Raw genomic sequence first — 17945 nt, 5'->3', positions numbered from 1 at the left:
GCACCTGAGACTTCAGAAAATGTAGATCTTTTAGACCCTGAAAATGAAGAACTGTTTTTATTTGACTTACCTGATTTCTCCAGCTCCTATGTCACCAGAGTTACAACTGAGGTTGACTTACCTGCTCCTGCATCTACTGTCGCTCCTCTGCCTGTGGATCCGCCTGGCCAGCATCCCCAGAGCTCTTTGGAAGAAGAGGTTGGTGAGGAAAAGGAAGTGGAGTCTGGACCTGAACCTATTGCTGAACTGGACATGGAACAAACAGCTGAAGATGGAACAGATTCTGATGACTCAGAGCCTCTCGTGGAAAATTCCTCCTCTCAATCAGGACCTGTCTCTCCTCACCCAGAATCTGCATCCTCTCCAGGACAATCCAGCATGTTAAGTGATTCTTCTGCTGCAAAACTCTCCAGCCCAGATCCTGAACCACCTGTCAGACGCTCTACCCGAACACATCAGCCACCAACTCGTCTGCAGTATTCAACACTTGGTCATCCACTTCTGCAGAGCATCCAGACCCTGTTTCAAGGACTCAGTACAATCTTTACATCTGCTCTGGACCTGGATGAGACCTCTGTGACCTCTACATCATGTGACAGTGTGGTGTGTCACCAGCCTGTTGCATGTACGAGGCCGCACATGAGTTTAGGGGGGGAACCTGTAACCCACAATTAGCAAACGACTTTTATTTTTGCGGGCCCACTTCCTGTGTTGCCCGAACGCTGCTAACTTATTTAAAGCCACGCCTCCAGTGCGCAGTAAAAGATCCTCACCTGTTCCACTGTGATTGTGGCTTGCTGTTGGCGTCTTCCTTAGGAATTCCTCAAAAAAATCTTTGAACATATTGATTTGATTGCTGGGTGAGTTTATTTGTTAACAGTGTTATTTGTTCTATGTGGTACTTCTGCTCAATTGCTCATTGGAGCGTTGTTTTATTAGAATCACTGGCATTGTTTACCTGGACCGTCACCAGGATTCTGTTAGTGCTGATTGTGGCTAAGTACGCCCCACTCTCTTCAAAAAGGTAACTTGTTGCTGAAGTTTGTGCGTATTCTGACACCTTTACATTGATGCCGAGGCACTGAAGTTTAAACTAAAATTGATCAGAACAGAATGTAGCTACACTTAAATTGATATTGCGCAGTATATTTATTTATTTATTTATTTATTTTTCTTCCCTCACTCTGCTTGAGTATTTGACAATTAATTTATTTTATTTTTCTTGATTGATATTTTGGAAGTGCACTTTAACTTTAGTACTTTAAGTTTAAATTGATTAGTTGAAATATGATAGTTTTGTTTTATTTAAATTATGGTTAGTTTAACCTGATTGAAATGTCTGTTTAATTATTAGGAATCTAATTATTGCATTTGCATTTAGTATGCATAAACTAGATGTTTAAATTTAATAATTATTTCCTTTGTATTATATTTGTTTCTGATAAAACACTTAATGGGTTTTCTGACCTTTTAGGTCGGGTTTTTTTTTTCCACCTGTCGGATCAGATCCTCATCTGGATCGAAAGATGGCGAGCTAGGAATGGACTATGGACTTTATGATTTGGACAATCAATTTATTCTGAGTCAATTCTCATGTGTCTCATTGTGTTATTGTAATTGTATGTTTTTTTATTCAAATCACTTAATATATATTCACCAAAACTAAAAGCACTGCCTCCTGTGTTTTTTCACACCTCAGGCTCCTTAAAAGGCCACTCTTCCGATGCTGCTTATGTAGCCACAGTTAGCTGCCTAGCCCATAACTGTTACACGTGACAATTGGCAGTGAGAGATACGATCAGATTTCTATATCTAGAACTTGTTGTAGTTGATCTTTTCTAATCCTCTAAATCAAAAACAGGCACAGCTTTGCTGCAGCTGAATATTTTTGCATTAGTTGGTAGCTGGTTAATTCAGAATCCGTTTTTTTTTTTTTGTCCTTTTCTCCTCAGCATCATTCCCCCTCCAGCAGTTCTAGCTCCGACAGTTATGACTCGGACTACGACCGATCAGAAAGGCCCAAAAGCAGGAAGGGCCAAGGCTACAGCCGTGACTCTGATAACCAGCCCTCTCAAGTGAGTTTATCACCACTTCTACTTGCCTCATTAGCTTTTTGAGAATTAAAAGAAGATATTACTCTATTTGTTTCAACCAACAGCATTCAAAGGGACTCCATGGCAACTTGAAGAAGTCATCCCCGCAAAAGAGCAGCGATTTTGATAAATACAGCGACGATTACAGCGATGATAAGTATGACTACGATGAAGAAGAGGAGGATTATGAAGACGACATGTCAGAGTACCAGCAATCTAAAGATGGGAATCAGGGGAAGGGGCGCTACTCAAAGGATCAGATGAGCAGAGGAAGCTTGAGAGGGATGAAGCAACAGCAGTGTACGAACCGGTTTAAAATATAGACGTTTATCACCAATTACTGAAGATTACTGAAGTTTTTCAGCAAAATATTGAGAGATTTATATATTGTATTTTCAGTCGGACAGAGAGGAAGGGGCAGAGGGAGCGGACCAGGAAGAGGGCGAGGGATGCTCCTGAAAAACAAGAAACTGAAAGGCAAACCGTGGGGAGGACGCGGGCGTGGCAGGGGAGGAGACCAGGGAATGGAAGACATGGGACCAGTAAGTATCGAATAAACTCATACAATTTTGTGTGAGTTTTCATTTCTATATCCCCTATAGAAATGAGGCTTGATTTTCATTTATTTTGTGCTGCAGGAGGGAAAAAGCTCCTCTGGCTTTCAGAAGAAGCGACCAATCATGAGCAAGGAGTTCATAAGTCAGCATACAGTTGAGCACAACGGTAGATACATCTGCAAGTACTTCCTTGAGGGTCGCTGCATCAAGGTAAGGAGAGGCCTGGGTGTCCAGCTTCTTATCACAGTGATCACTGGTGATACCTAAACATTGTCTTTTGTGTTTGCACAGGGGGAACAGTGCAAATTTGAACATGAGCTGGTTGTGCCTGATAAGAAAAAGGAACTCTGTAAGTTTTACCTGCAAGGATACTGCAGCAAAGGAGATCACTGCATTTACATGCACAATATCCTTCACTGAATGTTCTTATTTCTCTTTATATGCAGAGTATTCATAACCCTTGACCTTTCTTGTATTTTGCCACATTATAACTACAAACTAACTATGCTTTAAACTTCTTTGTAACTTTAATCCCTAACTTGTTTACTGTGGTTCTTCTTGGTGTGGGTTTCTCTAATAACAAGGTCTCAAAAAATCTGTATTAGTATTAAATTACACAAAGGTAGATTCTATTTGATAATTAGGTGACTTTTTGCAATTGATTGCACTGCACTGAATTTAGGGGAATCAGATTAAAGGGGGTTTATTGTTGAATAAGTGCATGTCCTGCTTTTCCAAATGGTTGTAAAACTATTCAGGAAACAATTTATCTTATTTAATCTATTTTACTTAATTTCCCTTTGGGATTAGTAATATACTTTTGAATTTAAATTGAATAATTACTTGCATTTATTTTCCCAATCACAATAAGATTCCAATATTGCACCAATAATATGTATTGATGTTTAGGGATTATATTGCAACAAACTAGAAAGTTTATAGTGTGAAAATGTTTTTTTTTTAACGCACTGAAACTAATATCCTGATTAGGTTCCTTAACTTTTGTTTGCACATGAATACCCCTGCAAGTTCTTTCACACAGGAGCCAAATGTTATCAAGGGGAGAACTGCAAATTTTCCCATGATGCTTTGAATGATGTCACGAAAGAGCTGCTTGATAAGGTAATCTTTAATCTTGTATTAGGGGTGTCCAAAGTATGGCCCAGGAAAATAGAAAATGTTAGCTACAGCACAAAGTATTCGTCTTTTTATAACTAAGCTTTTATAAAAGTTTGAACCGTTTCTATCTAGTGACTTTTACCAAATTCTCTGAAAACATTTTGAAAACTAAATGCCCTTCTTTAGATACAGAAGATGTGCAAAACCATTTTAAAGTTTTATATCGACAATTTTATATTCCACTTTATTTTAGCCAATAATTATTTTCCCATGTGACTAAAACTGTGGACACCCATGTTTGAGGAGCTCATTCTCCACGCTGCTAGTCTTAGATTTTAACGTTTCCTTTCTCTGATTCATGTGACAGATAATTAACACAGAAGAGGAGAATGCCCGGGAGGATGAGTTGGAGCTGGAAGATCTGAGAAAGCAGGGTATCGCCCCACTACCAAAGCCCCCTCCTGGAGTGGGGTTGCTGCCCACCCCGGGTCAGAGCAGTCCAACAGATGGGGCATCTGGTCAGGGTGGAAAGAAGATTCCCTCTCTGTTTGAAATCAAGGTTCATCCCACTGTGGACTTGGCACAAAAAATTGCTTTGAGGTAACCAAAATAATCTTAAATCAAAGTGACATAAAAGGTGACCTGTTAGGCTTCCTTGAACAGGTTAAGATAGGCCTGTGGCTGTAAAAAAACATGTTCATTTCATTTTTTGCACAAATTCATTCCTAAATGATATGATTTTAGTCTGGTCAGTTCTGGCTATTTTGATCTTCTTTAAGAATGAGAAGTTTTAGGGCATCTTGTCACTTTAAATCCAAAGAAGGAGCTGTTAGCCACCTTATTTGGCCAGCAGCACCTGGCCAAATAAGGTGGTCAGGTGTATAATTGTGTAAAGGAGTATAACTCAATGTCTATACTCCTTTACACAATTATACAACCGTACATCTTTGAAAAGTAAAAGTAGAACCTCCTGCACAACCAGCAAGAAAGCAGCAGGTGGTTTCTGGTTGACAAGTCTTTTCCAGCAGCCATTGTACAACACAAACAGCAGTAAAACAAGTTTACCAAACATGCTGGAACTCAGCTCAGGTTGCTAGGTGATGGGCGGAGCTCCATCAGGGTTGCTAGGTAACGGGCTGGGCTTTGCTGAGGTTACTAGGTGAGGGGTAGAGCCTGCTGATTTGTGACGTCATATTCAGAAGATTTTTGAAATGGGTCACTTTCCAAAAAATTACTTTTTTTTAAACAACTGGATGTACAAAAATGTACAAAATGGGAATTTTGAATAATATTTTTAAGCTACAACATTTCTTCACTGTAACAATCACCTTTGTCTTTCAGCGGCTCCAACTTCTCCCAGAATCAGGCGGATGGGTCCGATGACACTGCCGCGGCTGCGGCTCCGGTACCAGCAGCTGAATCAGCTGTTCCTATGGGTCTCCCCACAGGGCCAACGATGCCTCAGAGTCCCCCAGGAAAGCTTCCCCCTCACGGGTTTCCAATGCAACCACCACCCCCCTCTGGCCAGCCCCCACCATTTCATGGAGCCAGTATAAACCAGCAAATGAATATGCAGAAGCTTCCGTTCCCACCAGACGTTCAGATGCTGCAGAACATGTTATCCTTCTCATCGTTTGGTCAGAACCCAGTGGATTTATTAAGCAGCTTCTTTCAAAACCAGGCCGTCGGTCAGCAGGAAGGTCAGTAATAATTCAAAACAGCAATTAAATCAGTTTATTCCCCTTCATTTGTTACTAAATATATATATTGTATTCAACAATGTAGTGGAACCTGGTCAGGCCTTCATACAGAACCTTCAGCAGCTGATGGGTGCAGAGTCACAGCTGCAGTCTTTGCCACCAGCGGTGCAGAAGGCCATCTTGTTACACCTGACACAGCAGCAGCAGGAAGCCCAGAGCAAAGAGCCACAAAGAGCAGATGGACAACCTGATAAGAATGACAACAGAGGTGAGGGGATGTGTTTATTTGCTGACTGGAAGATGTACTGATGGTAAATAACATCAAATCACATCATCTTCCATTTTGACTTATTAGTTATTACAGTAATTGAAGAATATTCAGTACATTAAGACAAACCATGGTGACAAAGTGTCTTGCCAATTAAATATTCATGCCCCTTCAATGTTTTCTACATTGTGCCATGTTACAGCCTAATACTTAGCATTATTTAACTAGCATTTAATGGGGCAGGCTAACATGAACTTGCACATGACTGTAAGGCTGCAACAAACAATTGTTTTAGTGAATGGTTATTCTATCTATTAATCTGACAATCGAGTAAAGAAATGGGCACATTCTGCAGATTGTTCATTTGACCACGTAAGTAGTTTTTACGCAATATTTGCAATGCATGAAAAACGCAAATAATCAAATAATTCAATTAAAATTTTAAAATATGAAAGTAAACATTTTATTGCCTAAAATACAATAATACACAATTTCTTTGTATAACATTTGATCATTTGTGAATTTTTATATATTTTAATATTGTACAAAATAGGCTGAAGTGATTAAGTGAAAAAATCTGCAGAATTTGCCAATTTTTTAAATCATTAAAATAATTGATAGAATGCTCAAGTACTAAAATAATTGTTAGTTGCAGCCCTACATAAAAGTATCAAAGAAAATGAGACTGAATATAAATGTTCACTTAATATTTGTGAATTTATTAATACAAAAAAAATACAACCAAGTATAATTTTTATTTCCGCTTCACATTTAAGTACTAGTTTTTGCTTGTCTGTCCCATACAATATAAAATGAATTAATTAACAAAAACAGTTGTTTTTATTGTGATGGAATGTAAAATGGCAGGTTTTTTGTTTATGACATTATTTTCTGCAGATGAAACAACAAACTGGTACTCAAGCGATGATGAGGATGGGGCCTCTTGTGTCTCCTCCATCTTGAAATCTCTGAAGAAGCAGAATGAAATGCAGCAGAGTCAGTCCAAGCCCCTCCATGTTGTGTCGGCCACCCCAGCTCTGGGCGACCCCAGGCTCATGAAGGAACGAGCCCCACCCAGTGACCCCAGGGTCAAGATCGACCCTAGACAGCGACTCCAGGATCCCAGTAAGGAGCTGGATGGAGCAGCGGATCCAAGACTCCCCAGGGATCCCAGGAAGACGAGACCCGGCGATGTTGGCCGTCAGCAGAGTCATCCTGCTCCTCAAAAGACTCCAACAGGAGAGGAGGATGAGGAGGGAGAGCGGGAACTGAAGGACAGAGCGGTTCTTATCCCTCTGGAGGCCAGCCCTGGCATGGTGCTGCGGGACCCTCGCTGTCAGCTAAAGCAGTTCAGTCACATTCGGGTCGACATTCTGCTCCAGCGCCCCGCCTTTGCTCAGACCGTGGTGTGGGCGCCGGAGGACCTCATCCCATCACTTGTCCCCAAACAGGAGCACTCCATCAACCTGCCACTCCCCCCGCTGATTGCCGACGCTCAGATGAACAGAACCAACCAGCCCGACCATTCGATAGTCTCCAGCCCGCCGCTGTCCGACCCCAGACTAGCGGCCGCCCGTTTAAAGGAACGTTTGAGCCGGATCCCCGGCGGATCCCTGGAGACTCGATCCTCCACGGAGAGGCCTGTAGATCCGCGGCAACAGAAATCTCTGGACCCCAGAATCAAGCGGAGAGGGAGTCTGGACTCCAAGGTGCTTGGTCAGAAGGAACCCCCCTCAGCGGGAGGACTGGTGGATCCCAGACTCCAGAAGGCCGGCACCAACTCATCTCCCCCAGCTACCCAAGGCAAGCCGGACCCTGAGAAACTGCCGCCGTATGCCCCCCGGTTGGCATCGTCTGACGGAGGGCTGGAGAGTCCCACCACAATCCTCGGGGGCATCAGCTTGTACGACCCCCGCTCTCAAACCGACCCGTCTCGCAGGGAGCCGCTCGATCCTCCTAAAAAACCAGGAATTTTGAAACAGTCATCAAAAACGGAGAACTCTCTGGCGCCATCTCTGTCACCAACCCAGCGAAGTGGCTCGTTTGAGGAGGTAAAAAGCACAGAGGTCGCCTCCCAACAGATTCCTCCTGCTACTTCCTCCAACGGAGCTCCGCCTGCCTCACCAGTCAAACCCCCAGCAGTTCATAACCTCCCCATCCCAACGCTGGCCGGGCTGATCCGGCCACAGTACGTCGATCCCAGGCAGGCTAAACAAGGAGGACAGGGGACTGCAGGACCGCAGGAAGAGACAGAAGTCAACAAGGACCAGGAGGGGAATATGGACAAGGACAAGGAAGAGGAAGAAGTTATGGAAGAAGAAGCAGAGCAGAAAGATTCAGATGAGACGGACGACAGGACACTGAAAGACGTGTTCAAGACTTTTGATCCCACTGCTTCTCCTTTCTGTCAGTAGATTTTTCAGCGTGGAAATTTAAAGCAACAAGTAAAGCTGCAGGATGTAATGCTTATAAAAATGTTTTTTTTACATATTTGTTAAAACTGTCACCATGTTGTGACAGTTTGAGACAGATAATCTGTGAAAAGATCAATCTCCTCCACTTCCTTCCTGAGCTGCTCTTTTCTGTCTGAAGAAATGCACCCCTCCAACCAAAAACAACCAATCAGAGCCAGGAGGAGGGTATTAGTGCTGTCAATCAACTTCATGTACTCGCTGCTCAATGTGGTACTGGCGGAAAGACAACTTACTGTTACAGGAAAACCATTTATCCGCCACCAATGCCTATGGTAACAAGCCTGAGAGAAGGAGGATGAGCAGCAACACACTGAGGGTGATTGACAGCACTAAAACCCTCCTCCTGGCTCTGATTGGTTGTTTCTAGTTAGCACTGGGAGTACCTGGAGATGGCAGAGGTGCTAGATTTTTTCCATAAATTATCTGACATACTGTCACGACATAGTGATAGTTTCAACAAATATGTAAATATATATATATATTATAAAAATTACATAGTGCAGCTTTAAGTTTTGTAAAACATTATCACTTATCTTTATTTAGCAATACATGGCTCTATTTATTTCTGTAAATAATCATGTACAGGTTATCACAGCTTCACATGAAAGCAGGAGTATGGGAAAAGTTGAGGTGTTGTTTTTGATTCTCTTCATGCAGACAGACTATTTTGAGTGTACTCACTACTATGACAGTATTTATTCCTTTCCACTGAGAGCTAATTATGTGTCCTTACTTTTATATTTACATTTTTTACCAGGACCAGAGATTAGCTTTTAATTTGTCAATGACTTGACCTCTTTAGAAAATCAAGAGAGTCCTTTCATCATATGCATAATGAAATTGCATTTCAGATTTATTTCCATGCTGCTACACTTTTTAAGATTTCTGTACAGTTAATGCGTTTTGCTGAAATGTTTGCACTGCGTCATTTTAGCTGAGCTTGCTATAGTTTCTTCTTTTTGCTGTTTATATCAGACATTGGGATCTCAATTTGACTTGCAGGGCCTTGCAAATGTAATTGTATCTTATAATCATTTTGTCACGTTACAAACTTATCATTGCGATTTTATGTGGGGAAAAATGTAGATTGTTCTAAAAGTTGGAATGGTGTGTGTTTGTATTCAGCACCTATGAGCCAGGAACTCATTTCCAGTTGTTTGGTGTATGACTAACATCTTTGTACATCTAGAGACTGAGAATGTTGCCCATTCTTCACTGTAAAGCAGTTAGACTGAATGAAGACTGTATGTTGTCATTACTTTGCTTTGAACTTTGACTGGGCCATTCTACCACATGACATAAACCTTCCCATTGTTGCTTTTAGTGCTACAACTAGCAATTATTTTTTTGTAATTGATTATTCTGATAATCAATAAATCAGAGCAAAGGATTAATCTGCAGCTAAAACAACATACTTCTAACATCAACATGTAAAAGCTCAGTCCTTTCTGAGCTTTTACATGTTGGATTATCTGATTAATATTTGGATTAATCAAGCAAAGGGGCTGAACGCAAATACATGCCACGCTTCTGAATTTGATTTTTGTTAAATGGTGTTTCATTTCTCTATCACTTTTAGAGTTATACACTGCTTTGTGTTGGTCTGTAATCCCAGTGGTTATAAGGTGACAAAATGTGTATCATTTCATGGATTACACTCACTCTTTAATCCACTGTACATGTGCCATTTTACAAAAGAAAAACACTGACCAGCTTGGAGGTAGCAGGTAAATGTTTATTTTATGTCCTAAAAATGATAAACAAATTGAAAAATGGATGAAAACATTTTTCCCTATATTTTCTGTACAGAAATATTATCTGAAAGGCATTACAAATAAATGTATATATGTAACAAATGTGGCCCTTATCGCAGTTTCTATCTCTGTTTGGCGTTTGTAGAGCACTGTATTTCTGCCTGTATTCATAAAGTGAGAATTTTATAGAATGAGGCATTTCTGTAGCAGCTTTTCTCAGTAACGTGTGCTGCTTTTTGTTTTCCTAAAAAGTGAAATGTTCCCTTTTTTATTTTCTCTCATTTTCCATTGTAAATGTGCATTTTATATTATGTGTACAGTGTGTTTTACTGAGTGCTTCATGTATAAACAGATTTTTATTCCTGTTCGTATGGTGACACCAGCTTTTTGGTTTTAACTACACATACTCATCGTTTAAGTGGTTTTATTATGAATATATTGAATAAAGGAGTAAAACAAAGTCACATTGTAGCTTTTATGTCTGTTCTTGTCCTACATGTACAGTTTGACATATTAGTTCAATTTTAATATGGGACACTTTCATTGACCTTCTTCTTTAGTAATATATTGTAAATAAAATTTTGTGTTTATTTTACAAGCAGAAAGTACTGTTTGTGATATACAAAAACAGCAGTTTTTCTCCAAAATATTCTTTTAGATCTAGCCAAAATCTCATATGAGGCGACTGGCGTTTCAAAATCTCAAAAATATGTTTATATGGCATCCAAAAGGGTTAGAACAATAAATCTTTGATAATTTTTTTTTTATTTACCATTTGTATTTTTAATGTGCAATATGCTATCTTTGAGCTTTCCCTCTTATCCTTTTTGCAAATAGTGTCTTATCACTTATGTTTCTTTTAACTTTATTAAAACAATAGACAATAAAGTAAATCTTGGTGTGATCAAGTATAATAATTTATTACCTTAATATCTAACTCTTGTTATTCTTGTCATCTTTAGAAGATCCTAAATTATTCTTGGAGTCTTTATCTGAGAAATAAACAGAAATTTCATTGCTTCTTTAAATTTCAAGATTGTTTTACGGGAAAGAAAAGAGTTTATCCTCTAATTATTATTATTTTCTTTTAAAGATTATAATTTGACCACATTACGTCTAGTTGTTTTGAAAGTACAAAGCTATTTACTTGAAGGTAGTTCTTACATTAACCTGAGGGGCAAGACTGGGAGCTAAAGTGTGTGATGATGTTTTTCTTAAACCAAGATCATCGGTTTCTGGGTTAGTCGTCTGCTGGGCTCGATAGATTTCCAAGTTTTTCTTCCACTGGAAGCACAATGCTGTTGCTTCTGCACCATCTGAGTTTGGTTCCGGCTGCTTCAAACCCTGGAATAACGGGAAAAAAACAAAACTCAGAAGCTGAGAAGCAATGAAAAAAACCCATCATGTAATAATTGCAGTTATCTAAAAGCAGTGATGAAACGTTTACAATGGAATCATAATCAAGTAAATCAAGATTCATGTCAATTAAATATTATTTACTTATTAAATTATTTACTTAATAAATGTTGGAATTTATTAGTTATAATATATCTGGATGTTATTCTGTTTGTTTTTTTTAACTTATGTTAATTTTGTTGTTTCCCCTTACAGACAGTTATGGGGAATCTGTACACACAAGTATGGTTAAGATAGTGTTCTTTTTATTTTAAGTTTGTTTTTAACTCTGTCTTTTTCTTGGCTTCTGTAAAGCACTTATTGTAGAATTTTATTTGCAACACCAACATGACTGAATATATAAAACACAATTGAACACAAATGGGGAAAAGACAAATAATGAAGGTAATAGTCCAGTGAGTGGTAAAGAGTGGAAACAAATTAAAAAAAACTGCTAATGGCAAAGTAGAAAGAAAAAATCTATAAGTAGCAGCAACAATAAATCAACTGCATTTTAAAAAAGTACACTGCTGCTCATCTGCAGTTGGCTTAAGGCTGCATAGACAATCTAGGAAAATATTTGAAGATAATTTTGTGTAAGAAAGAAAAAAACAAATCTAAGGGACAATTAGTTACAAAAATGTGATGGGAATTATTTATGTTCACGTTTAACAGTTTAATTTTATAACATCTGATTATTTGGGTTCCTAAAAGACCTGAGAAATATTATATATTAGTGTGACTGTGTCGATGTGTGGTGTTATATTGACCGTGATGCAGGCTGTTTCTGCAGCGTGAACCCCTCTCAGAACAGTCTGAAGAAGATTTTGTGCGTTCTTCACCAGAATCTCATCAGACAATTTGCAGCCAGGTGTTACAGCGTTCACACTATGTAAAAAATAAACCCAGTAAATACGGTGACAGTGGCATTTGTTGTGTAATCTAGTTTGTTTTATTTGTCTCCCTGACAGAATTTTTCTGTTTTGCCATTTTTTTGTTATGAAAACAAATTTTTTGGTATCATATAGAGATAAATTGCATAAAAACAAAATGCAGCTTTCATATGATGTTAATTTATACAGGGTAATAAACTATATCCCAGCCACCATGACCCTGTGTGAAAATATAATATTCCCACTTGTTAAGTGGGAATATCATATTTTGTAATGACTGGACATCAATTTACCCCAGTCTGTAATAAAATTAGTTTCATGATGTGAAGTATAAACAGAAGCAAAAACAGAAGAACTCTTTAAGCCAACAAATATGGCACCCTACGCTTAAAGATCCCTAACCTGGAAATGATGCTAAGCTGATTAGTGATGGTCAGAATCTGCTCAATGATGAGGGACAGTTCAACTGTGCAGTGCTTGTCCAGGCTGTGGTTGGCGATAACTCTAATAAACTGAGTTACTGTCTGACAGTTTGAGATCACCTCTTTGGCTGCATTGACAAACGCATCTTTGTTCTGCAAAAAATAAAATAAATGAATTAGTGATGCCTGAAACACTGAAGAAAGAAGTAACTTCTGTTGGTCATTACCAGTATCGGGCCTTTCTTCTTTAAGTACTGTGTCATGTGACTCATTGTGTCGGCCATCTTTCTCGTCACCTGGACTATTTTGTTGTCCTTTGGATCCCAGCTGTCACTTTGTTGCTTCAGAAAAATGGAGGTGTAACTCAGAGGAAAATCTTCCCTGTATGCGGTAGATGTGGCCCCAAACTGTAAAGAAATGCCAGATTCAGATTTTATTGTGACACTAAATGAGGCTTAAACTCTTAATTCATGCCAATATTGAAATTCTTACGTCTTTTTTCTCATCTTTGGGTTCATGCTTCACAGCAGCTGCAAGGAACACGTTAGTTTCTGCTGCATCTACTGTTTCTGCATTGCCTCTCTGCAGTGGTGGCATTTTGTTAGCAAATTCCACATCTTTGACTCTAGATGGCGTCATTGCCAACTCTTTGTTGAAATCCTCATATGACCTTCCCTGTAAACCAGTCTTGATGCTCTCCTTAACTTCTTGTTGAATCCCATCTTGCTTCATAATCTCTGCCACGAGATAATGAGCTTTTGCTGACCAGCACTGGATCTGCACATCTAAACTGAGTGTGTCACAGAGATAATGAGTTTCTACAATGAGCCTCGCCCTGCTGATTATATCTGAGATCTGAAAGCACAAGTGATCATTGATGGACCTCAGGTTAGAACGGGCCCGTGGGTCACGGATGTAGTTCAAGCAGTCCTCCACTCTTCTGGCTGCTAATTGAATGTTTTCAACAAGTTTCTCTGCAGCCTTTTCAAATTCCTGTTCTGCTTCTTCTGCATGTTTAGATGCAGAATGAGTAATGTCAACAATGTTCTGAAAAGCAGAGACAAAGTTTCTGTTCTCTTTGCCTAGCTGATTAGAAAGCACTCTAATTTCAACAAAGAGTCGTCTCTGTAGGAATTCTGATTTTGTAAGTTGGGTCAGATTTGGGATTGCATCAAGTTCTTCTAAGGCTTCAAGATAAGCATCAGTGAGTTTTTTAAGCTCATTCTGGCAGATCGTCAGATGTTTTGACTTGTAAGCACTTTTGCAGTTCAGGCTAGTGAGTCTTGCAGCCTCTTGGATCCTTAAAGAGTTCTCCGACAGAGCCAACAGTCGCTTTTGAGGGTTCCGCTGATTTATTGCAGCTGATGTGCCTAAAATCTTATCCAAGGAATTCAGCAAAATCTGAACAGAGAGACCCCAAAGGAGACAGAGCCCCTCAAGATGATCCACCTGCCTTTCAGGTAAAGAGGAAAGCTCTATGAGAAACTTTGTATTATTCTGGGTTTTGCTCAGCTTGTTGTTCAAAATGTTGAATGTTTCCTGAGAATCAGCGGATTTCAAATCAGACGATGTCAGGAACTGGACCACACGCGTGCATAAACTCATCACTTCATTTAGATTCTGTGTAGTACTGGATGTGGTGGTTTGCAGGTTTCTTTGCAGTTCATCACATGCAACATGATACCATGTTCCAGCTACAGGCAGTAAAACCTTTTGGATGTTGCTAATGAGGTCAGAGAACTGCACGCTGTGTTTGCGGAGAGCCTCAGTGCTCATTGATGAACTCATTGCCATCTCTTGCGCTGTCTGGACCAGCAGTGGCGTCAGCGACACCAATTCTGATCTAAAGCCTTCCAGCGTCTGTGAATCAATGGTGTCAACAATCGCTGAGCCGTCCTTCGTGGCCTGGACGTAGTGATTCGACAGCTCAAGAACTCCAGTGCAGACCTGGTTGAGAGTGGACACATCTTTCCCCTTAGTCACAGTCAAAACTTCATACAGAAGGGGTAAAAGGTCAATGTGGATCAGTTTAGGTTCATCTTGGACAGCTGCCTTCTTTAAATCATTGCTGTCATATTTATGAGCTGCTTCTGCGTCTACAGTTTCGGTATCTGAGGGTTCATCATGTTTTGTGAGAGAATCTATTTGCATCACTTCAGAAAGAGGAGAGTTTCTTGCCACATGATCCAGGCTCATCCCATGAATATCCTCTAATTTTGAACAGGACTGTGAGATTTCTGGCTTGCGTGCTGCTTCTCTCAGCGGGCTGAGGAGATGTGGGTGCTTGTGTCCATCCAGTCCTTCTCTCAGCACCTTAAAATGCTGAATTGCTGCTGAAACATTGTTTGTAAATGTGGAGTACATCTCCACATTCAGAGTGGATGCAAAGTGGAGCATGTGTCTGACCGATTCACCCACTTTGGTTTGAGAGGACTGAGCCTGTTTGAGGAGGACCAGCAAGCCGTTCCTGTAGATCGGATTATTGCTTCTGTCCAGATGCCTTCTCACTGACCGAATCACCAGCTTCATGTAGGAAATTAGGTTTTTAGCATGTTCATCAAATACTTTATAGCTCTGTTCTCTGTATGCTTCATCGCATCCATGATGCTCCTTGACCATTTCATCGACCGCAAGACTTGTGAACTCTCTTAAATCCATCACATCACTTAGAGCATCCTGTAGCTCACTTGTCTCCTCCTCCCATTTCAGGCACACATCATGAAGCTTTGGAAGGGTTTGCCATGAATTATTCCCCAGCTCCAGGGAAAGAAGGGCAATCTGAGCTCTTAGTCTTACAAGGCATGCCTGTGAGTTCTCCACACTCTCCAAGCTCTTTGCATCTTCAGCAACAGCTGAGACAAAGGTTGCTACTTGGATTATGCAATCAGTGGACGATATGAAATCCTCAACTGCTGGTTGGAGAAAAGTCAGATCCATGATTTCAGCAGGTTCGGTGTCCAAGAGCCGTTTTATTGTGCCTAAAAGATCATTGTCTGTACAAGGGGCAGTGAGAAATGTATCCAAGACTTGATGAAGAACTGCAGTTTTTAGTACTTTATCCAGTATTTGTATTTGTTGGATTAACAAAAGGCATATCTTATTAGATCTCAGTTCAGTGTCATCACTTTCTTCTGAGGATTTTAAGAGCCGTTTTATGTCAGACCAGAAGTGCAGAATGTGACGGCAGTGGCTCACTATTCTTTGCTGAGACTCTCTTCGTGAAGAGTTGGCTACAACCATGGCATGGAAGACAATGTCTCTCACCATGCTGTCAAAGCCACTGTCCTGAATCAGTGCACTAGAGTAATTATCAAGTAGATGCAACAGGCTGTGATGCCTCCCAGTGTAGAACCCGTAGGGACCCAGTGGTCCTTTGTGGCCGTCGCTCTTGAGAGTTACACTGATGTCTCTAACCGTGGTTTGGACCTTGTCTAGAATGAACCTCTTGGCAGCCTGGGCCTGGTCACTTGTAGGGTGTTTGATGGTGGTGCACATTGCTGTGTGCAGCATTGAAATGCACCTCCTCAGTGTTTCTAAGGAGTCAAGAAGTTGCTTTGTTTGTCTGGGATCCAGTAAGGAGTTGGCCCTGTCCACTGTGAGGTCATTAAGGGTGAGCAAAGATTCAGAGAAGTCTTTAAAGGACCTGAGGAGAGATTTAATATCCAAAGAGGAGCCGAGCTCAGAGAGGGAGTCTAGGACCCGATCAGCTGCAGCCAGAACTTTTCTCACAACCGCACTGTCCGCCACCAAAAGGACCTAAAAGCAGACAGATCACTGTCAGCCAAACGCAACATATTTTAACAGAAATTTGACACATAATCCAAAACAAACAAAGACATGAGCAAGAAAGTTCATGTATTTCTATTTTATTTACTTTTTTAAAATCATTTATTGAAATGTCCGGGCATAGAAAGAGTCATAAAAAGAAGGTAAATTTTGCTAAGTGATGGAAGAGATGAGACTGCTTTCTGGTATAAAACAATGTGATTCAGAAGAATTATTACATCTCAATTTATAGAAGCAGTTGGAGCAAGAAAATCTCTACAGTTATGAAGGAGTATTCAAATATGTTCCAAAGTAACATACCCTTTGAAGAGTTTCTGTTTTGAGTTATCTGTAATAGGTGAAATCAAATGTGAGCCATAAGCACATAAATTAAGATTTCTATTTTTTTAATGCTCAGGTCATATGCAGACATTTATTTAATTCACTACTTTGAAGATTAAGTTTAAAAAGTTACGTGCAAAGCCTTAGTTATAGTTAAAACCTTTAGTGCATTTTATTAGGATTTTATGCAATCTTTGCGATGTGCAGATGAGTGGTTTTCAAACGTCTCACAAACAAAAATCAGATTTAAAAAAATCTCCCAAGTGAGTATTTGGAGTTAATTTTCAAGTCCTGCTAGATTCTTGTTTGGATTTATGTCTGGAGTTTGATTGGCTGGGACATTTCACAGGGTCATTGTTGTGCTGACAGATGAATGTCAAATCCTTTGCAGTGCTGCCACTACAAAGTTGTATAGTGGGGATGATATATTCAGTGATGTGAACTGTCAACCTTCTGTCACACATAGCATGTCAGCCTGATCTCATCTGACCAGAGTTCTTTCATGCAATAGGGTGATTTCACGTCTATTAACAACTTTTTTACTTGTCTCTCTCCAACAAAGCCCAGATAGAAAATGTAAAAAAAACAAAAAACAAAAAGGACAATTTCAAAATATCTCTTCACCAAAATGTGAAAAATTAAACACTTTACTTTGAGAACTCCCAGGAAAACATTTTGAGTTGCGGTGATGAGTTCCTCTCTGTGCTCAGGCAGATTAGCCTGGATGCTGAGTTTCTGCGCCGCCAGCAGGACGTGGCGCCCGGACACACTGAGCGGCTCTAGCAGCGACGACATCTCCATGTGCAGAACTTCATCTTCTGTATTACTAATTAGCCTGAAAGTTGAAGGGTCTGCATTAATCTGATCACACAGCTACAGAAACCAGCTGGCTAAACAGTACATACCTGGAGACCACAGCCGCCATGTTGTCAGTGGCTTTGGCTACCTCCAGAGCCGCTGCCTCCAGCTGGCTGAACTGCTCATACTCATCATCCATATTGTCACACAGCAGCACCAGGTAACATAAATGAGTTGCAATGGGAGCCACCACCCTCTCCAAAGCTACAGTCCTGACAAAGCTGTGCTCCAGCAACGAGGACATAGCTCTGGCTGCAGTAGCTCTTACCTGTGGTGCTTCAGCTCCGGTCAATGCTGGAGTTGTT

At 40.3% G+C, this 17945-nt stretch overlaps 2 protein-coding genes across 3 annotated transcripts in view; one reads left to right on the top strand and one right to left on the bottom strand.

Moving 5' to 3' along the window:
• The window catches only part of zc3h6 (zinc finger CCCH-type containing 6), a 22422-nt gene extending 11997 nt beyond the window's left edge, over nt 1-10425 (top strand). For both annotated transcript variants that reach the window (XM_028006079.1, XM_028006078.1), the window contains exons 3-12: nt 1953-2075; nt 2159-2393; nt 2493-2635; nt 2732-2860; nt 2942-3056; nt 3663-3772; nt 4137-4369; nt 5111-5469; nt 5555-5737; nt 6635-10425. In XM_028006079.1, the coding sequence (XP_027861880.1) occupies nt 1953-2075; nt 2159-2393; nt 2493-2635; nt 2732-2860; nt 2942-3056; nt 3663-3772; nt 4137-4369; nt 5111-5469; nt 5555-5737; nt 6635-8151 (3147 nt within the window). In that variant the 3' untranslated portion in view covers nt 8152-10425. The remainder of the gene's footprint in view (nt 1-1952; nt 2076-2158; nt 2394-2492; nt 2636-2731; nt 2861-2941; nt 3057-3662; nt 3773-4136; nt 4370-5110; nt 5470-5554; nt 5738-6634) is intronic.
• On the bottom strand, nt 9467-17945 carry LOC114137469 (catenin alpha-1). Its single transcript, XM_028006073.1, has 8 exons — nt 17688-17945; nt 17434-17617; nt 13168-16431; nt 12903-13082; nt 12656-12828; nt 12131-12248; nt 11130-11309; nt 9467-10957 (listed from the first exon to the last, which is right to left on the bottom strand). The coding sequence occupies exons 1-8, from the start codon at nt 17882-17884 to the stop codon at nt 10934-10936; spliced, it is 4320 nt and encodes a 1439-aa protein (XP_027861874.1). The 5' UTR covers nt 17885-17945; the 3' UTR covers nt 9467-10933.

This window comes from Xiphophorus couchianus, chromosome 22 (genome assembly GCF_001444195.1).
Source record: "Xiphophorus couchianus chromosome 22, X_couchianus-1.0, whole genome shotgun sequence".
Taxonomy (NCBI): Eukaryota; Metazoa; Chordata; class Actinopteri; order Cyprinodontiformes; family Poeciliidae; genus Xiphophorus; species Xiphophorus couchianus.
This window is presented reverse-complemented; position numbering and strand designations above follow the sequence as displayed.